Source organism: Salmo trutta, chromosome 20 (assembly GCF_901001165.1).
Source record: "Salmo trutta chromosome 20, fSalTru1.1, whole genome shotgun sequence".
Taxonomy (NCBI): Eukaryota; Metazoa; Chordata; class Actinopteri; order Salmoniformes; family Salmonidae; genus Salmo; species Salmo trutta.
Genome location: NC_042976.1, coordinates 5915952 through 5938832, shown reverse-complemented (window position 1 = coordinate 5938832; position 22881 = coordinate 5915952). Strand labels below are relative to the sequence as shown.

Here is a 22881-nt window from a genome sequence, read left to right as displayed (position 1 = left end):
GCTCGAGCCTTTAGCTCAGGGCTTTCACCATTTTTAAATAGTCAACACGCTACAGGATATACCCATTGGACTTTGGGCTCTGCTGGGAGTTTACCTCATATCCTATGGGATATTCATTGAAGAGGGAGGATGGTAAATGTGATCTGCATAACATACCTTTGTAATGCCTTCTTGTCTGTATACCTGCAAACAGACACAGAATTGAGCAGTTCAGTCATCTGCATCCAATACAGATTGTCTTCAACATATTCTTACCTCTGTTGATTCATATCCATTGAATTGTGTCCCATTTTCTGTTTTAGAAAGATTTGCACAAATATGAAAAGCTTGATGTATCATCATAAAACATTCATACAAGGGACAAACTTAAATTGAGGAGATCTTTACTTGATTCATAAGGTATATTCATTTTTTAAATGGTAAGAGATGTGTATTAAAAAATACAACATTTTATACTGTTGCTTCATATGAAAATGTTGAGCTCAAATCCAAAATGCTAGATTGAGTCAAGAGACATTTTATTTTGTACTTTACCACTTTTCTCCCCAATTGGTAGTTATAGTATTATTCCATCGCTGCAACTCCCCTACAGACTTGGGAGAAGCTAATCATGAAGCAACAAGACATGAATTATGTGGATAATAATAAAATAAATTGTTGGGGTTGATACATTTTTCATTAGCAAATCAAGTCTGACATTTTAAAGTGGAAATTAGAAACTTTAGAAGCCTTTTAAAACCTTGAATGCACGACAAGATTGCATTTCCTGCTCAGCAACAAAAGGGTGATCAAATGAAGATCCTACATCTGTATATGACAGAGACGTAAGTCTCCTCTATAAAGTACATTTATATCTGAACTATTTGTTAGGTGAAGTGTGCCTGTGCCAAACTGAAAAGAGATCTGTCAGAATAATACCAAAGCCTTTTCATTACAGGAGAATCAATGAATAAGCGTTTTATTACAGGTAAAAAAAAAAAAGACAATTAAACTTCTAAAATCCCCTCCACCAACCATCACACCTAATGCTTTTCATCTGCAGCCACACTCATCCACCACCATGTCCTGGTAGTGACGAAGGACTACGTTGTCGTTGTTGTCGTAGTAGAGCATGGATACAGGTGACAGGCGGATGGGTACGCAGCAGGGCTGGGGTGTGCCATGGGGGTCCAGGGAGTGCACCAGTGTCTGCAGGATGGCATGGTTGGTGCCATTCAGGCTCTCGCTCAGTGGGAACGGGCACTCTCCGTGGCAGTAGTTGGCCAGATAGCCCTGCGGAGCGATGATCCAGTCCTGCCAGCCCACATCCTTGAAGTCAATGTAGAGGCGGCGCGGCTTACACACGTTGCTGGGTGTAACCGGCAGGTAGACGGCGCTTCTCTTCTGCCGAGAGCGGCACTGGAGTGGATTCAGGGATACAACCACCAGGGAGGCATGGAACTCTGGGAGGGTTATGGTCGGCCTTAACGGGACGGCGGTCGCCAGGTTCTGGGCCATGAAGATATCTGTCGCCTGGGTGTGGACGGGGTGTGGCTGCAGCTCCAGCACCAGGCCATAGTTATGACCCGGTTTACGCCAGTTCTCTGCCAGCGCTGTGAGGTCCAGGGTGAGGGATCCGGCCTCTGGTTCCAGCTGCACCGACTGGGACAGCACCAGCCTGCGGTGGGCCTCGTGGCTCGTTCCCCTCAGGGTCACACGCAACACCTTGTACAGGGACACGCTGAGCGCCTGTGGGCCCAGGAGGAACCTTGGTGTGCGGAACATGTCCCACTGGAACTTGATTTCCAGCTGCGCCAGAGAGAGCTGCTCCACGGGCTGCAGGACAGACATGTTGAAGAACATGTATTTCTCCACACAGCTGTGGCAGCTGCCGCTCCAGCCTGACACCAGTCTACCTGCAGAGGACAGACAAAAAATTCTTTTTTAAAAATAAGACATTAGGTCTACACTCTAGAAGTAGGACCTAGGTTTCAATTGACAACTTAATTTGCATTGTGAAGCCAATAAACAAAGCAAATGCTCCGACTTTGTCCCCCTCATTTATTTTTCATTGGTTATTTTACCGGGGTAAAGACAGTTTCAAGTTGGATATTCACACTTTCAAACCTCAATAGCTTTCAAACAACTTGAGCCGCAGACTGCAAATAAGTGTCATGTTGGAAAAATTGCACACAACATTGCACAGGTCTTATTTTCACGATTTGGACATTCATTCGCTTTCCAAAGCTAATAAACATGTGAGCAGCATTTTGTATTCCTAGTTGAATTAGTTAGGGAGTGTCGACAAACTTATTTTACATTCAAATTTCAAAAGCTCCTTGGTCATGTGACCTGGCCTCAAACAAGGTTCAGAATGTCCACTGACTATACCTTCATCTCATGCTATTAGACTTAAATCTGTAAGCTTTGCAGGCCTTCATTGTACATGGGTGTTAAAAAAATAAAAGTTTGACGTTAACAAAATGTTCCAGCCTCGCAATAACTATCTTTCACATGGACACTGAAAAGACCCACAAATGGATGTATGTGGTTTGGATCAAGGACAGGAGAGGTGCTTAAAAGGAAGGCGCACAGGTAGGCCTCATGAAAAACAAATGTTTCATATGCTCTTTTTAAATCACAGTAATAGGCAGTGATTTGTCAGTCAGAGTGAGCTTGATAAGGTGAATCCTTTTCATAGCATCACTTTCATATACTGTACATTAAGACAAATCCTTCTACGTTGAGTATTAGAACGCAGTTTCCATAACCTGATAATGACTTGATATTTGAGTGCATTCACAACAAGCCACTTGCAGACAACTTACAAAATGCAATAGTGCATTTGAGGGTTTGTTTTTCTGATGAAAGTAGTTATTTGATGCATGGCCTACTATTTCTAACTGGAAGAATTTGCATAAAATCCTTTTTCCAAAATTGATTTAGGTGCATTTTTGTGAAGAGGTATGAGGGTTGTGATATGAGTCATTTAATAGTAAAATCATTTAATGAATCAATACATTTCTATATTGCATCCCCACTATCTGCATGAACCAGCAGGCCAAGTGTTTTTGGTTGACCTTGCTGGACAGAAGGAGGAATCAGGACACACTGCATTCAAATTCAGGTCTTAGTTATTCCATTGTACTGGATCTAATACATATTACATTCATAAGTGTAATTGTTTTTTATGCCATACTGTGAAAAACTCATGACTGCTGGCTGTCACTTTCAGACATGCGCAGAGCAGACTGAAAGGGGAAGGGTAGCTCTTGACTTGAACCACAGGGGTTCTCTGTAAAGAGAGTAATCCAAAAAAGGCACAGACACACCCCTTGACTTTCAATTGGCACCGTTGACCTGTATGTATTCTCTCCTGATTGGCTCTGTGGTGCACAGTCTGGCAGTCTGACTAAAGTGCCAGAGGTATGAGGAGAGACATCCTCCTTTGTATTAATGGGCACAAATATTTCCTAACACTTTGAATCCTATTCTTGGACAGTTAGAAGACAACGCATCGATGCAAAACTTTAGATTTTTTTTTTTACTAATTACTGTCCATGAGTAACCTCAACCCTGAGGGTCTATGGGTATTTGGGCCAATAAAGTGCCAACTCAATTCTACCACTGACTAGTCTCTCATGCCCCTATGAACGGGGACACATGGCAATAGTTTTTAATCTAAACCAGGCCTTTCTTACTGGAGTACACTAAGCCCTAATTGGGGCTCTTTTCTTGACACATAGTAGCAGTTTACCAGATAAGCAGTCAAGAAGATCAAAAAGTAGATTGTTGTAAGGGTGTATTACATCCTGTGCTGGCCCCATTGTCATAGCCATTCTGGATTCTGAGTGGTAAAATCAGAGCTGAAAAATGCCTCTGTGTGTTTTCCACCCAAGATAGAACTGCCAAAGGGGGTGGAGTTGCAATCTACTGCAGAGACTGCCTGCAGAGTTCTGTCATGCTATCTAGATCTGTGCCCAAACAGTTTGAGCTTCTACTTCTAAAAATCCACCTTTACGGAAGTAAGTCTCTCACTGTTGCTGCTTGTTACAGACCCCCTCCAGCTACACCCTGGACATCGATGATGTCGTTCTTGCAGCAGGTGATTCTCTGATCCACCTCTATGCAGACGACACCATTCTATATACACTTCTGCCCGTTCTTTGGACACTTAACCTCCAGACGAGCTTCAATGCCATACAACTCTCCTTCCGCGGCCTCCAACTGCTCTTAAATGCAAGTAAAACTAAACGCATGCTCTTCAAACGATCGCTGCCCGCACTTAGAATATGTGGATAACTACAAATACCTAGGTGTCTGGTTAGACTGTAAACTCTCCTTCAAGACTCATTAAGCATCTCCAATCCAAAATTAAATCTAGAATCAGCTTCCTATTTCGCAACAAAGCATCCTTCACTCATGCTGCCAAACATACCTTCGTAAAACTGACCATCCTACCGATCCTTGACTTCGGCGACCTCATTCACAAAATAGCACCAAACACGCTACTCAGCAAATTGGATGCAGTCTATCACAGTGCCATCCATTTTGTCACCAAAGCCCCATATACTACCCACCACTGCGACCGGTACGCTCTCGTTGGCTGGTCCTCGCTTCATATTCGTCGCCAAACCCACTGGCTCCAGGTCATCTATAAGTACTTGCTAGGAAAAGCTCCGCCTTATCTCCGCTCACCATAGCAGCACCCACCCGTAGCACGCGCTCCAGCAGGTATATTTCACTGGTCACCCCCAAAGCCAATTCCTCCTTTGGCCACCTTTCCTTCCAGTTCTCTGCTGCCAATGACTGGAACAAATTGCAAAAAAAAATAATAAAATAAAAAATTAACCTCTTGGTGTTCCCCTAGGATAGGGGGCGCTACAGCGATTTTTGAAAAAAAATCGTGCCCATTTTAAAACGGCCTCCTACTCAAACTCAGAAGCTAGGATATGCATATAATTAATACTTGTTGATAGAAAACACCCTAAAGTTTCTAAAACTGTTTGAATGGTGTCTGAGTATAACAGAACTCATATGGCAGTCAAAACCCCGAGACAGATCGAAACAGGAAGTGGAATTCTGAATTGCGAACTCAACTTCATCACGTTGCCTATTAATCACACCGTGAGCTATGGTTCATTGAGCACTTCCTATTGCTTCCACTAGATGTCCCCAGTCTTTAAAGTGATTCGAGTCTCCTACTGTGAAAACTGACACAATGACACGCTGTGGAACGTGGTCACACGGAGAGGGCCATCACCATTATGACGCCGGCGCCCCTGGCTACCCTCCCCTTTCAAAACATTTTGAAACACAATGCAATCGTCCCCCTCGAATCTTATTGGAGCTCTCGTTGAAAAAGGCCCTACAGATTTATGCTATACAACGTTTGAACGAACCTAAATAAGAAAAAAATTCATTTTGTTGAAAGAGTAGCCCCGCACACGTCGGAACTTTTGGTTCAGCCTTCAGAACGCGCTAACAAGCTAATGGAACATAAAGGATGAACTTTTTCTAACGAAAATACATTTGTTGTGGACCTGGAAATGCCTAAGGATGAAGATAATCAAAGGTAAGGGATAATTGACAATAGTATACAAGACTAGATTTGATATGCGATTGTTCCAAGATGGCTAGCCTATTGCTATCCTATTGTTCTGAGTATTGCATCCCCTTTTATCGCAAAGTGTGATTACCCAGTAAAGTTATTTTTAAATCTGGTATGACAGGTGCTTTCAAGAGATATTCATCTATAAATCTTAGAATGACAATATCACATTTTTAAAATGTTTTCGAATAGTAATTTAGTAAATTGTAGCACTGTTTCACCGGATGCATTTGAGGGAAAATAGTTAGTCAACATTACATGCCAATGTAAAATGCTGTTTTTATATATAAATATGAACTTTATCGAACAAAAGAATGCATGTATTGTGTAACATGATGTCCTAGGTGTGTCATCTGATGAAGTTTGTAAAAGGTTAGTGCTGCATTTAACTGTTTTTTGTGATGCATGTGGTTGGTCGGAAAATGGCTATGTGGCTACTTTTACGATATACTCCTCTAACATAATCTAATGTTTTGCTTTTGCTGTAAAGCCTTTTTGAAATCGGACAACGTGGTTCGATTCAGGAGAGGTGTATCTATAAAACGATGTAATTTGAAAAAAAAAATGAAAAAGTACATTTTGTTATGCCTATAGGATTTTCGCTGGATGTCCGAGGCCGCACAGGGGTTGTTAAAAAAAAACAAAAAAAAAAATACAATTATAAAAAATAAAAAAAAAAATACAATTATAAAAAAAAAAAAAAAAAAAAAAATCACTGAAGCTGGAGAATCATATCTCCCTCGATCTTTAAGCGTCAGTTATCAGAGCAGCTTACAGATCCTTGCACCTGTACATAGCCCATCTAACTACTTCATCCCCATATTGTTTTTGTATATATTTTTTTTTGCTCCGTTGCACCCCAGTATCTACTTGCACATTCATCTTCAGCACATCTATCACTCCAGTGTTCATTTGCGAAATTGTAATTACTTCTTCACTACGGCCTATTTATTGCCTTACCTCCTTAATCTTACTTCATTTGCACACACTGTATATAGACTTTTCTATTGCGTTATTGACTGTACATTTGTTTATTCCATGTGTAACTGTTGTTGTTTGTGTCACACTGCTTTGCCTCAGTTGGTAGAGCATGGTGTTTGCAATGCCAGGGTTGTGGGTTCATTTCCCACGGGGGGCCAGTACGGAGAAAAAATAATATGTATGAAATGTATGCATTCACTGCTGTAAGTCGCTCTGGATAAGAGCGTCTGCTAAATGACTAAAATGTAATGTAAGTGTAAATCTTGGCCAGGTCAGTTGTAAATGAGAACTTGTTCTCAACTGGCTTACCTGGTTGAATAAAGCTGAAATAAATAAAAAAATACTGTATGTGGGAATATCTTATGTCCGTCCTACATGTAGTGTTACTTCATGGTGGAAACAACTGGGTGGACATAACTCACCCTGCAGCAGGACACCTTCAGCTGCGAGGTCTATGTAATGCACGTTTCATAGTTACATTTTCAATAATGAATGGTTAACTGTTATGTGACAATTAGGTCAAAAACTCCATTTTATTTTTTGGTGGAGATGGCCAAGCAAGTTGCACAGAACTTGCCCAACATCCCCTCCCAAATTGATATGGAACCTTCAAAAACACATGGAGCAACTGCAAAAAGAAATGGCTGAGGATATACTAAAACATGTCTGGTATGTAAAGACATTTAATTCAAAGTAAATGTAAATTCTTTATTTTTATGTAGTTGTGTGGGACGGCCATATGTTCAGTTCATGCCTATGATTTCAGAGTTCAACAAAGTCAACTGCTTTTTGTGTGCCACTGATAAGGAACCTGGATGTGGCCCGAAGACTGGGTTAGTAACTATTACATTTTGACAACAGTGACAGCATGTAAGACAATTTATGATATAATACGTCAATTATTTTATTAACTTTACTTAACTAGGCAAGTCAGTTAAGAACAAATTCTTATTTTCAATGACAGCCTAGGAACAGTGGGTTAACTGCCTTGTTCAGGGGCAGAATGACAGATTTTTACCTTGTCAGCTCGGGGATTTGATCTTGCAACCTTTCGGTTACTATTCCAACGCTCTAACCACTAGGCTACCATACTGCATTGATATTATTTATAACGTGTTTTAGATTGAATGTTTTGCATGCCAACGGTGGTTCCATGTGCTATGCCTAGGAATGAAGACAAAAGAGTTCAGAGTAAAGAACAAACTGGAAGTGCAGTCTTTGTTGTTGAAAATGTATGCTATACCCCATCCACACTGAAGAGGCTCTGAAATGTACATACACCAGGGATAAAGAGAAAGTTAACACTGAAATGTTTCATAATTGAAGTGTCTGTTGACATGTTGGAAAAGATTAAAGGTCTACAATTTGTTAAATTTGTCAATATTACATTTTTAGTCATTGATTTACTGGCCACCATTACTGTGGTTACATGTTCAGTATATGTCTTGACCAGCAAACCCACTGCAGCCTACCACTCTCCATCCCTGCATTGGACAATTAATAACATGACTCTCGTACTTTGCCCTTTATGGTTGATAATAACGATGAAAGAAGATATGTCTCTCTCCTATTGTGTACCGCTGTTAAATACTGTGGAAAAATTTAAAACATGGAAAATAAGTACTTAAGTACCAATTGTTATAGATAAATATAAAAAAAAAAGGGTAAACACTGGACTGAACCCCGTAATTGTCAAACTAATATTAATGTACAACAATATAGAAGAGACATGACTGGAGGTTATGCAATATGGGTGTATATCCACTGCACGCTTCTTAGGTGTGTAAATGACATGACCAAGGAGCTATTGAAATTTAAAACTATGAAAAATGTACGTTACACCGAGTGATTTTACAGTACACAAACAAGAGCGTGCAATATAGAAGGGTAGACATTCTGCACCATGTTTGAAGTCGGTCAGTCACAAGACCAAGGAGCTATTGAAAATTGAAATGTAGAAAAATTCATGTAAAATCATGTGAAATGGACAAACTAAAGGGTGTGCAATGTGTAGGCCCACTGAGTGGACATTATGAACCTTGTTTGAAGTCACTAGGTCACATGGCCAATTATTAACTACTGAAATTCCAAAATGTAAATAAATCATTTAAAATAGTGCAAGATGTAAATCAACAACGTGTGCAATGTGTGTCTATGCTATCGGGTTAGCTACAACCAGTTTAAAGTTTTAGGAGTAATGGTTAAAAAGTTATTGAAAATGTTGATTCATCACCATGTTGACGGTTCCTAACTGCTGTTGGTGGACGTAAGGAAAACTACAGGCGAATATCCAACCTGAAACGCTTTACCTCGGTGGTTAATTTTGGCCCCAAAACAAAGTGAAGGTACTCTTAAATAACAAACATGTTCGCAAATGGATTGTAAATGACTATGTAGCTCAATAATGAATTGATCTCAAATTCCTGCCTTTCCAACAATAAGTGTTTACCACGCCACTTTTTAGGTAAACAGCGGAGAGATTTGGCTGTAGAAATGTAACCTAACCATTCAAATTCATACAGACGCAATGAAGGTCCATTCATTATAATCAAAATGATAGTTTTAACCATGTTTTCAGGCTATACAGTTTACATTCAGATGTTACTTAATTGTTTTACAAACAGGGTAAGACAAGCTAATATTTGGGGTTTAGTAAAGGGTACAACCGTTTAACTAAACTCATGGGGCACTACTTATCAGTTATATTAATCAATGAGTAGCCTTTATATCGTTAATTTAAACTTTTTTTTTTTAACAAAGTAACAATTGCAGAGTGACCCTTTTAACCACACAGAACAAAGTACTATGGGGGAGCCGCATGATGGAAGGAAAGATATCGGAATAAAGCTCACCTTGGTCCTGCACAAATCGAACAATGTTTCCGCGAACTCCATACTCAGACACCATGCACGGGTCGCTTTCCCGGGTGTCGTTCTCCCGGGTGCCGGTACGTTTGAACATCCTCCACAACACCGAGGGAACGCGGCGGTGTTCTGACGGCTTTGGCCGAGCTGAGAGGCCCAACGAATTTAAAAACAAGCGCTCCTGAGTCTTCAAATCTTCTCCATTTCCTAAAGCAGACGCACTAATGGATAAAATAGCTAGGGCTAAAAGAACCAAAGTCTCCATTCTTCGCGTTTGACCTAGGCTTTGCTCCAAACAGACTAGACTAACCTACCGCGTGTGTTTTGCTTTTCTTTCTGTCTGTCACACATTTGCTTGTGAATTTAAAAGTCCCTGTGAGATAGGTGCCCATGTGTGATTGATCGTTGGCGCTGATTGATTGGCATCCCGGATGGTTTCTATCGACACCTAGGTGCGAGACTGCATAGACAAGCTATGCTAATGAGGACCTATCTCACAGATAAAGAGCATTTGACTAAAATCTACAAAAGTTACATTCCAGTTAGCCTACCTCAATTATGCCTGCTTTTCTTGAGTTTCTATCATTATGACAGAACGAAAACAATTGTATTTTCTGCTCTCTCTATCCAAATTAATCTCTTGAGTATCTTGACATTAACTGTCTCATGTCTCCAGATGTAATGTGGCATATTTTTATGGACACTGGAGGTGCTTCTTTCCACTGTGATGATGCCAGGTTTCCCAAAATCGGGATCAGGGAGCTAATGGCAATCATTCAGATGTGCTGTCCAATCCAATTTCACTAGCAATATCACAATATCACTGGTTCATTGATGATGATTTCCTGCATCAGTTAACAAGGGCCATGGCAATGGCTGCCTCCTCTGGGTCAGACACAAACTGGTCATAGACCAAACAAACCACTTATTATCAACAGTGATGTGTTATTTAACTCCCTACAGATGTGTGAAATATTAGCAACAGTGATGTTATCTCCAGCAGGGCCATAGCTATATATGAATTTCATTTTTATTTATTTAAAAATATATTTTAGGGACTCAGTCAGGGTCTCAAATGACTGTTCAGAGTTAGAATAGTAAAATGAACAGGGTGCAATTTAGAAACTTGTTTGTTCATCAGCAGGTTTCCTCTTGTTATATGTCACTCACTGACACACACTCAATTAGCCCATGTCATTAAAACATTTTTAGATTGGTAAATTAGTCAAGTTAGTCTAACCAGCTAAACTTGAAGTAATCATGGTCAAATTATCGACCTGGAACGTGCCCATGGGCCCTGACCTCTAGTGGGCCCCCATTGATTTTGTTAGTCACTCTCACTCAGATATATTGACATGGAATAAATCATGGCAAAGTGTGTAGAATTGCAGGAAATTTGTTGTAAAACGGCAACAACAAAAGCAGTTCTGTAAAGCAAATGTATTTGTTTACCTTTTGTTAATAAAATACTTTTTTCTGCTAACAAATCCATCTGTACGTATTCAATTATAGTTTTTAATCCCGGTTCTGAGGTAATGTGTAATAGGTATTTGTATAGCTAATAGGGTATGTGCAGTGTTAGGATTAGTTACTTAAAATAGTTATATATTATGCTGAACAAAAATATAAATGCCACATGTATTGGTCCCATGTTTCATGACCTGAAATAAAAGTTCTCAGAAATGCATGGTGGTGGATGCATCATGTCATGGGTAGGCTTGTCATCGGCAAGGAATAGGAAGTTTTTCAGGATAAAAATAAACAGAATAGATCCATGCACAGGAAAAATCCTTGTGGAAAACCTGGTTGTCTGCTTTCCAACAGACACTGGGAGACAAATTCACCTTTCAGCAGGACAATAACCTAATACACAAGGCCAAATATACACTGTAGTTGCTTACCAAGACGACATTGAATGTTCCTGAGGGGCCTTGTTACAGTTTTACCTTAAATCTACTTAAAAATCTATGCCAAGATTTGAAGATGGCTGTCTATCAATGATCAACAACCAACTTGACAGAGGTTGAAGAGTTTTAAAAAGAATCATGTGCAAATATTGTAAATTCCATGTGTGCAAATCTCTTAAAGACTTACCCAGAAGGATCTCACAGCTGTAAACGCTGCCAAAGGTGATTCTAACAAGTTTTGACTCAGGGGTGTGAATCCTTAATATTTCATTTTCAATAAAAGGTGACTTTCTATAATGTTGCCTCATATGAAAATGTTGATCTCAAATCCAAAATGCTGGAGTAAAGAGACAAATAGATTTTTTTACTGCAGTGAAACAAATAGGACAGGGATTGCTCTCAGTATGTGCAGTGGCTAGAGGATGGCAGGGCAATCCAAAATCGGTGACAGGGATAACTTGACTTTACAAATGTAGGATCTTAATTTGAGCCAGTTTGTGACAGCAGGAAAATAATCACGCAGCAACAAGACATGATTTATGTGGATTACAATTAATGGACATTTTTTAGTAGGGCAAATCAATTCTTACATTTTAATGTGTAAATTACTAACTTTAGACTCCTTGAATACACTACAAGTATGCATTTCCTGCTGGGAAGGAAAATTCTCAGCAATGAAAGAGTGATCAAATGAAGATCCTACATCTGTATATGACAGATAAGTAAGTCTCTTTTATAAAGTCAATTTAAATCTGAACTTTCGGTTTAAGGTGAAAAGTGTGCCGGTGCCAAACTGAGAAGAGACCATTGGTGATTTTAGCATGTAAATCTTGGTTGGATTTTTTTTTAAATTAAGGTGGGATGCATGCCAGCAAAGCCACAACACGACACTAAACAATACATTAATTGCACTATAATGGTGACAAACGGTGCCCACAAAAGGCCTACATAAAGCTGTCCCAACATTTTACCACTGCTACACCTGTCTTTCAGCGGAGCCTTGTCTGGCAGCGAAACAGTTAATTCAGCTTGATTTACTGCCTTTTAAAAAAACATAGCCGATATGGCTGACTTGCTTAAACAAATGTGGTTTCTAATGACAATTGAGATGTACAAACTATGGCATAAGGGGACGACAAGTGGATAAGAGGCAATCCGTAATTTCGATTAAGACATTAATGAGCGAGCTAGGAAGGACGTAGTCAATATAACTATTTGTTTAGCACTTTTGATATGTAAAGTGACATAATTCAAAACATGGGCCGTTCTTACAGTGTTCTCCCTGTACACCAAGTCTGAACCGTAGGATAAATAAAGGTGGCATATAAGCAGACAATGACAGCTCTTACAATATTCAATGATTACAGGCTACATGTGCACCACCAAGTCAGAACAGTAGGCAAAATTAAGAGGGGTCAATAGACCAAATTATTAGGGTGAAGCACATGAGCTAGTAATGTCTTACTACAAAACATACACTTAGTATTACTTTCTTAGCTACAGTATACATATCTCCCTGGCATATTATATCATTTATGCAATAGCATACAAGACATTTTTGGACTCACCTTGTTGTGCTGTGCTCACTTGAACAGGAAGGTGGCGCGGCGGTCCTTCATGGGCATATTTTGTCATCGGTCTGGCATTGTCTGGATTTATGGTGCTTTCAAGACAAATGGGAACTTGGAAAAAAAACAAGGTTGAATCATGATGACGTCATTGATCTTCAGAGACCGGATTTACAATTCCGAGTTGGATGACTGTTCAAATCGTATTTTCCCAGTCGTAGCTAGTTTATTCCCGACTTCAAGTTATCTTGAACTCACTGAAGCCAAGTTTTCGCAGTTCCGAGTTAATTGTTTTGAGCGCGGCACAAATCATTCTTCATTGACAGCGTGGCCAATGTTGAATGTTTATCATTTTAAACTTGGAAAAGAACCCCTTAATCCCAGATTGGGGACCACACAGACACTCCACAGAATAGCAGGCTAGTGATTGCTTTGCAATGCTTGCAGTTAGCCACTGTCACTGATTCCTTCCAAACCAGTAATTGTTGAATTTGCGATTTCCAACTTGTTGTGTAATGTTTATGTCCAATGGCCGATGAGCACCGATATGTTTTATCTATAATTTATATTCATATGACAAGGATCAAAAAGGATTTGCCAGTAGATTGTCGACTTGATTCATGATGACTCTTAGCTAAGATTTTGAAAGTATGACGTTGACATGATCAGTCCAATCAAAGCTACTGTAGATATAATGTGAATTGATATCATTTTATCTGTGGCCAATGACCTTAAGCCTTCTTGGATGGACACTTCTAATGTAACTATGGCAGCACCCAAGGGGCTAGAATTTTCAAGTTCTACCCTTAGATTTGGCGGTGACATAGTGTCCCCATGAGTGACAGAACACTGAGCCAATCACGGCGCAATGCTCCGTATTTTCTGCTGGCTTGCCCCACCACCACAGAAAACACTGGGCTAGGCTGAAACACCTGCATTTTGGAGCTGCCTTACTCAAGAAAACAAAAAAAGAGACCATGTTTGTATGGGGCTTTATTAACTCAATGATGTATATTTTTTTTACAATGTTTGCAAACTGATATAACACGTATTAATGCAAATTAACATGCAAAACAGGCAAGCCCCCACAAAAAATATATAAACTCAGCAAAAAAAGGAACGTCCTCTCACTGTCAACTGCGTTTATTTTCAGCAAACTTAACATGTGTAAATATTTGTATGAACATAACAAGATTCAACAACTGAAACATAAACTGAACAAGTTCCACAGACATGTAACTAATCAGAAATTGAATAGTGTGTCCCTGAACAAAGGGGGGGGGACAAAATCAAAAGTAACAGTCAGTATCTGGTGTGGCCACCAGCTGCATTAAGTACTGCAGTGCATCTCCTCCTCATGGACTGCACCAGACTTGCCAGTTCTTGCTGTGAGATTTTACCCCACTCTTCCACCAAGGCACCTGCAAGTTCCCAGACATTTCTTGGGGGAATGGCCCTAGCCCTCACCCTTCGATCCAACAGGTTCCAGACGTGCTTTATGGGATTGCGATCCGGGCTCTTCGCTGGCCATGACAGAACACTGACATTCCGGTCTGTAACGCTCATTCCTTCGACAATAAACGTGAATCCAACCATCACCCCTGGTGAGACACAACCGTGACTCGTCAGTGAAGAGCACTTTTTGCCAGTCCTGTCTGGTCCAGCGATGGTGGGTTTGTGCCCATAGGCGACATTGTTGCCAGTGATGTCTGCCTTACAACAGGCCTACAAGCCCTCAGTCCAGCCTCTCTCAGCCTATTGCGGACAGTCTGAGCACTGATAGAGGGATTGTGCGTTCCTGGTGTAACTCGGGCAGTTGTTGCCATCCTGTACCTGTCCCGCAGGTGTGATGTTTGGATTGTTTACCGATCCTGTGCAGGTGTTGTTACATGTGGTCTGCCACTGCGAGGAAGATCAGCTGTCCGTCCTTTCTCCCTGTAGCGCTCTTATGCCCCACAGGGGGCCAGTACGGAAGAAAAAAAAAAAGTATGAAATGTATTCATTCACTACTGTAAGTTGCTCTGGATAAGAGCGTCTGCTAAATGACTAAAATGTAAAAATGTAAATGTTATGCGTCTCACAGTACGGACATTGAAATGTATTGCCCTGGCCATATCTGCAGTCCTCATGCTTCCTTGCTGCATGCCTAAGGCACTTTCACGCAGATGAGCAGGGACCATGGGCATCTTTCTTTTGGCAGCCCACGTCCTTGAAGTCGATGTAGAGGAGGCGCGGCTTACACATGTTGCTGGGTGTAACCGGCAGGTAGACGGCGCTCCTCTTCTGCCGAGAGCGGCACTGGAGTGGATTCAGGGATACAACCACCAGGGAGGCATGGAACTCTGGGAGGGTTACGACCAGGTTCTGGGCCATGAAGATATCTGTCACCTGGGTGTGGACGGGGTGTGACTGCAGCTCCAGCACCAGGCCAGTTATGACCCGGTTTACGCCAGTTCTCTTCCAGCGTTGTGAGGTCCAGGGTGAGGGATCCGGCCTCTGGTTCCAGCTGCACTGACTGGGACAGCACCAGCCTGCGGTGGACCTCGTGACTCGCTCCCCTCAGGGTCACACTTAGGACCTTGTACAGGGGCACGCTGAGCACCTGTGGGCCCAGGAGCAATCTTGGTGTGTGGAACATGTCCCACTACATTTCTATGCTGTATTCCCCTATGTTGTCTCCTCTGGAACTTGATTTCCAGCTGCGCCAGAGAGAGCTGCTCCATGGGCTGCTGGACAGACATGTTGAAGAACATGTTGAAGAACATGTTCGACCAGGTTCTGGGCCATGAAGATATCTGTCACCTGGGTGTGGACGGGGTGTGACTGCAGCTCCAGCACCAGGCCAGTTATGACCCGGTTTACGCCAGTTCTCTTCCAGCGTTGTGAGGTCCAGGGTGAGGGATCCGGCCTCTGGTTCCAGCTGCACTGAGTGGGACAGCACCAGCCTGCGGTGGACCTCGTGACTCGCTCCCCTCAGGGTCACACTTAGGACCTTGTACAGGGGCACGCTGAGCACCTGTGGGCCCAGGAGCAATCTTGGTGTGTGGAACATGTCCCACTACATTTCTATGCTGTATTCCCCTATGTTGTCTCCTCTGGAACTTGATTTCCAGCTGCGCCAGAGAGAGCTGCTCCATGGGCTGCTGGACAGACATGTTGAAGAACATGTATTTCTCCACACAGCCGTGGCAGCTGCCGCTCCAGGCTGACACCAGTCTACCTGGAGAGGACAGACAAAAAAAAGTCATTAGGTCTACACTCTAGAAGTAGGATCTAGATTTCAATTGACAGTATTTGGAAGGTCACAGTCAATATCGGCCTTAGCTGCATAAACAAACCAAATGCTCTCTGACTTTGTCCCCCTTGTTTCCTTTTTCATTGGTCAATTTTGGCCCTAAAACAACAGGAGTGAAGGAACTCCAGATGTAATTGTTAAAAAAAAAAAGAAAATGGTACAATATCTGTAAAATATCAAACATGTTAAAATACGGATTGTGTAGGCCCATGTAGCTCAATGACTCAATTAATATATATATATATATATTTTTACAACAGACATTCACTCTGTCATACACTGATCTTAAAGGGGAAATCTGCCACCTTTTAGGAAAACAGCCGAGGGATGTGGCTATAGAAATGTAGCCTAACCACTCAAATTCATAAAGACGCATTGAAGGCCCATCCAGGATATCAAAATGATAGTTTTAACCATGTTCTCAGGCTATACAGTGTTGGTTTACAATTACATTTTTACAAACAAGCTTATATTCTTTGTCTGTCCACAAACAAATGGCTTGTGAATTTAAAAGTCCCTGTGTGCCCATGTGTGATTGATCATTGGCGCTGATTGATTGGCATCCCGGATGGTTTCTATCGACACCTAGGTGCGAGACAAGCTATGCTAATGAGGACCTATCTCACAGATAAAGAGCATTTGACTAAAATCTACAAAAGTTACATTCAAATTAGCCTACCTCAATTATGCCTGCTTTTCTTGAGTTTTCTATCATTATGACAGAATGAAGACAATTGTATTTCTGCTATCTCTATCCAAATTAATCTCTGAGGATCTTGACATTAATCAAATCAAATTTATTTCTAAAGCCCTTCTTTTACATCAGCTGATATCTCAAAGTGCTGTACAGAAACCCAGCCTAAAACCAAACAGCAAGCAATGCAGGTGTAGAAGATTTTCAAAAAGTAAGTGAATATTTAATCTCTATTTGTGAATTTATGAAACCTGTGTCGGTGTAAAAATATTTTGATGTGGGGTGCCGTCCTCAACAATCGCATTGAATGTTTTCGCTGTAATAGCTACTGTAAATCGGACAGTGCAGTTAGATTAACAAGAATTTAAGCTTTTAACCGATATAAGACACTTATATGTACCTAAATGTTTAATATCCATAATTTATGATTATTTATTTGATTTGCAAATAAATAAGCTTGTTTTTGCTGTTTTCCAAATAGCATTTTTTGAGTTTTTAAAAATTGTATTAAAAAAATGCAGTAAATAAGTGTCAAATGTATTAAAATTCAGACAATGAAGACGTGTTGAGAAGAGAGAGGAAGAGAGAAAATATTACCACAAATGAAAAGTTTTTAAAAAAGTTCAAAAAAAAAAGTCACTGGTGAGGGGTGTTGGTGATGCTGGTAACTTGTCTTAATATGGACACAGACAGTACAATGTATATAGTCAGGAAGTGGCAGAGTATAGACAGTAGTGGCAGAGTCAGCAGTGGCGACCCGTCATTCAGGGCAGGTGGGGCTCTGAGCCCCACATCTGTAGCATGTCATTTTGGCATTAATACATGTCACATATCAGCTTGAAAACAATGTACAGAAAAATAGAAAATCATTGAGTTAATAAAGCCGCATTCAAACATCGTCTCTTTTTTGCTTTCTTGAGTAAGGCAGCTCCAAAATGCAGGAGTTTCAGCCTAGCTCAGTGCTTTCTGTGCTGGTGAGGCAGCCAGCGGAAAATACGGAGCGTAGGGGTTGGTAATGTTCTCTAGTAGCGCCGTGATTGGCTCAATGTTCTGTCACTCATGGGGACACTACGTCACTGACAAATCTAAGGGTAGAGTTAGAAAATTCAAGCCCCTTGTGTGCTGCCATAGAGTTCCATTAGAAGTGCCCATCCAAGAAGGCTCAAGGTCATTGGCCACAGATAAAATGACATCAAATCACGGTATATTTACAGTAGCTTTGATTGGACATCATACTTTCAAAATCTTAGCTTGCAAGTTAGCAGTCACCATTTTGAATCAAGTCGACAAGCTACTGGCAAATCCTTTTTAATCCTTGTCATATGAAGAGAAATAATTAATATAAATTATAGATAAAACGTATCGGTGCTCATCGGCCATTGGACATAAACATTACACAACATGTTGGAAATCACAAATTCAACAATGAGTGGTTTGGAAGGAATCAGTGGTTAAGAACAAATTCTTATTTACAATGACGGCCTACCCAAACCCTAACACGAACGACGCTGGGCCAATTGTGAGCCGCCCTGTGAGTCAGACTGGATGGTTGTGTGTGTGTCAGGGTTGATGTTTATGTGTGTGTCAGAGTGGATGGTTGTGTGTGTGTGTGTGTGTGTGTGTGTGTGTGTGTGTGTGTGTGTGTGTGTGTGTGTGTCAGGGTTGATGTTGTGTGTGTGTGTGTGTGTGTGTGTCAGAGTGGATGGTTGTGTGTGTGTGTGTGTCAGGGTGGATGGTTGTGTGTGTGTGTCAGGGTGGATGGTTATGTGTGTGTGTGTGGATGGTTGTGTGTGTGTCAGGGTTGATGTTTATGTGTGTGTCAGAGTGGATGGTTGTGTGTGTGTGTGTGTGTGTGTGTGTGTGTGTGTGTGTGTGTGTGTGTGTGTGTGTGTGTGTGTGTGTGTGTGTGTGTCAGAGTGGATGGTTGTGTGTGTCAGAGTTGATGGTTGTGTGTGTGTGTGTGTGTGTGTGTGTGTCAGAGTGGATGGTTGTGTGTGTGTCAGAGTGGATGGTTGTGTGTGTGTGTGTGTGTGTGTCAGAGTGGATGGTTGTGTGTGTGTCAGAGTGGATGGTTGTGTGTGTGTCAGAGTGGATGGTTGTGTGTGTGTGTGTGTGTGTGTCAGAGTGGATGGTTGTGTGTGTGTCAGAGTGGATGGTTGTGTGTGTGTGTGTCAGAGTGGATGGTTGTGTGTGTGTCAGGGTTGATGTTTATGTGTGTGTGTGTGTGTGTGTGTCAGAGTGGATGGTTGTGTGTGTGTGTGTGTGTGTGTGTGTGTGTGTGTGTGTGTGTGTGTGTGTGTGTGCGCCGCGCGCGCGTGTGTGTGTGTCAGAGTGGATGGTTGGTTGTGTGTGTCAGGGTGGATGGTTGTGTGTGTCAGAGTGGATGGTTGTGTGTGTGTGTGTGTGTGTGTGTGTGTGTGTGTTGGGCTCGCTGGCTGTAGGTGTGTTTGGAGTGATGAAGACGAGTCTGGTCACCTGCTGCTGTTCTCCAGGCGACATACACAGTGAAGGCCCAGAGCTATGTCAGCCGAAGGGTTGACTTCTCACTGAGAACACACACAGTCAGGACTAAGTCAAACTAAGCCCTAGCATAGCAGTACTTTGGTAGACTGAGGAGTAGCATACAAAGCTTTTGCAGCAGAGCATTATAGATAAGATATAGATAGCATACTGAGTATCAGTGGTGATTTTAGCATGTAAATCTTGGTGGGGCAAACAAACCCCAAAAAATTGGGGGATGCATGCCAGCAAAGCCACTACACAACACAACACTAAACAATACATTAATTGCACTATAACAGTGACAATCGGTGCCCACAAACTGTTAGGACCTACATAAAGCTGTCCCAACAGCAGTCCCAACACCTTACCACTGCTACACCTGGCTATCAGCGGAGCCTTGTCTGGCAGCGAAACAGTTCATTCAGACTCATTTACTGCCTTTAAAAAAAACATAGCTGATATGGCTGACTTGCTTAAACAAATGTTGTTTCTACTGTTGTCCCGTGTGGCTCAGTTGGTAGAGCATGGTGTTTGCAACGCCAGGGTTGGGGTTTTGATTCCCATGGGGGACCAGTACGGAAAAAAATGTATGAAATGTATGCATTCACTACTGTAAGTCACTCTGGATAAGAGCATCTGCTAAATGACAAAAATGTAAAACATGTTAAATCTACTGACAATTAAGATCTACAAACTATAGCATAAAGGGATAAGAGGAAATCCGTAATTTCGATTAAGACATTAATGAGAGAGCTAGGACGGACGTAGTTAATATAACTATTTGTTCAGCACTTTTGAAATGTACAGTGACATAATTCAGAACATGAGCCGTTCTTACAGAGTTCTCCTTGTACACCAAGTCAGAACCGTAGGATAAATAAAGGGGGCATATAATCAGACAATGAAAGCTCTTACAATATTCTATGATTACATTTCTCTAAAACAGGTCATATGCTACACGTGCACCACCAAGTCAGAACAGTAGGTGACATTAAGAGGGGGAAAATAGACCAGATTATTAAGGTGAGGCACATGGGCTACTAACAGCTTACAACACAACATACACTTAGTATTACTTTCTTAGCTACAGTATACATATCTCCCATAATTTATGCAGCAGCATACAAGATATTTTTGGACTCACCTTGTTGTGCTGTGCTCACTTGAACAGGAAGGTGAAGCGGCAGTCCTTCGTGGGCAAAGTTTGTCATCAGACTTTGTCATCAAAGTCTACCATTCTCTGGATTTATTGTGCTTTCAAGACAACTGGGAACTCTGGGGGAAAAAAACGAGGTAGAATCATGATGACGTCAGTGATCTTCAGGTCGTAGCTCTAGAAAGAGGCCCGAGTTCCCGACTTACAATTCCGAGTTGGATGACCGTTCAAAAGTATTTTCCCAGTCGGAGCGAGTTTGTTTTTTCCTGAATTCCAAGTTGTCTTGAACTCATTGAAGTCAGATTTCCCAGTTCCGAGTTAACACTTGTTTTGAGTGTGGCGAAATTATGCTGGATTGACAGCATGGCCAATGTTGTATATTTATCATTATAAGCTTGGAAAAGAGACCCTTAAACCCAGAATTGGGACCACACACCCACTCTACTGAATAGCAGGTTAGTGATTGCGCTGCAATGCTTGCAGTTAACTGACTTGCCTAGTTAAATAAAAACATTTTTTTTTACAATTTAGGTGTGGTAGATGTGAATGGACTTTAGGATGCCGAGTACAGTTTAGAGCTGAATCCAGTTTAGAATTGACATGTGAATAGTAGTAGAGCTGAATCCAGCTTAGAGCTGAATCCAGTTTAGAGCTGAATCCAGTTTAGAATTGACGTGAATAGTAGTAGTACACCAGCACCAACCCTGACCCCCCAAAAAACACGAACTGCCGTGCCCCACACCCCTCCCCCTCCATCTTATTGTTTACTGTTGTAGAGCCTTGCAGAGAAACGACAGGGAGTCCATCTTGTATTGTCTACTGTTGTAGAGCCTTGCAGAGAAACGACAGGGAATCCATCTTGTATTGTTTACTGTTGTAGAGCATTGCAGAGAAACGACAGGGAATCCATCTTGTATTGTTTACTGTTGTAGAGCCTTGCAGAGAAACGACAGGGAGTCCATCTTGTATTGTTTACTGTTGTAGAGCCTTGCAGAGAAACGACAGGGAGTCCATCTTGTATTGTTTACTGTTGTAGAGCCTTCCAGAGAAACGACAGGGAGTCCATCTTGTATTGTTTACTGTTGTAGAGCCTTGCAGAGAAACGACAGGGAGTCCATCTTGTATTGTTTACTGTTGTAGAGCCTTGCAGAGAAACGACAGGGAATCCATCTTGTATTGTCTACTGTTGTAGAGCCTTGCAGAGAAACGACAGGGAATCCATCTTGTATTGTTTACTGTTGTAGAGCCTTGCAGAGAAACGACAGGGAGTCCATCTTGTATTGTTTACTGTTGTAGAGCCTTGCAGAGAAACGACAGGGAATCCATCTTGTATTGTCTACTGTTGTAGAGCCTTGCAGAGAAACGACAGGGAGTCCATCTTGTATTGTTTACTGTTGTAGAGCCTTGCAGAGAAACGACAGGGAGTCCATCTTGTATTGTTTACTGTTGTAGAGCCTTGCAGAGAAACGACAGGGAGTCCATCTTGTATTGTTTACTGTTGTAGAGCCTTGCAGAGAAACGACAGGGAGTCCATCTTGTATTGTTTACTGTTGTAGAGCCTTGCAGAGAAACGACAGGGAGTCCATCTTGTATTGTTTACTGTTGTAGAGCCTTGCAGAGAAACGACAGGGAGTCCATCTTGTATTGTTTACTGTTGTAGAGCCTTGCAGAGAAACGACAGGGAGTCCATCTTGTATTGTTTACTGTTGTAGAGCCTTGCAGAGAAACGACAGGGAATCCATCTTGTATTGTTTACTGTTGTAGAGCCTTGCAGAGAAACGACAGGGAGTCCATCTTGTATTGTTTACTGTTGTAGAGCCTTGCAGAGAAACGACAGGGTGTCTCTTTTCATTGTCACATTTATTTATATCTTTCTGGATCCACAGGCTGAACACACTGTCTCCTCTTGGTCTTAACAAGGAGTTTGACTTGAAACCATTTTTACAGTTCCAATAAGTATAAATTGTTTAAAAAAAATCCTAATTGAATATTGTATGTGTATGTATATTACTATAAATATTGATCACATTCTTTGTGAATGTTAATATTGTGAAACTATGTAATACATCTGTTTCAGTAATTGATGTCACTGAGTACTGCCCATATGTATGTATGTATGTATGTATGTATGTATGTATGTATGTATGTATGTATATATGTATGTATGTATGTATGTATGTATATATGTATGTATATATGTATGTATGTATGTATATATGTATGTATATATGTATATATATGTATGTATGTATATATATATATGTATATATGTATATGTATATGTATGTATATATATATATATATATATATATATATATATGATC

At 41.2% G+C, this 22881-nt stretch overlaps 1 protein-coding gene across 1 annotated transcript; it reads right to left on the bottom strand.

Annotated features, from left to right (window-relative positions):
* Positions 1–434: 434 nt before the first annotated feature.
* Positions 435–9806, bottom strand: gdf3 (growth differentiation factor 3). Its single transcript, XM_029702096.1, has 2 exons — positions 9424–9806; positions 435–1895 (listed from the first exon to the last, which is right to left on the bottom strand). Exons 1-2 carry the CDS (start codon positions 9698–9700, stop codon positions 1033–1035), a joined length of 1140 nt encoding a protein of 379 aa, XP_029557956.1. The 5' UTR covers positions 9701–9806; the 3' UTR covers positions 435–1032.
* Between the last annotated feature and the right edge of the window lie 13075 nt (positions 9807–22881).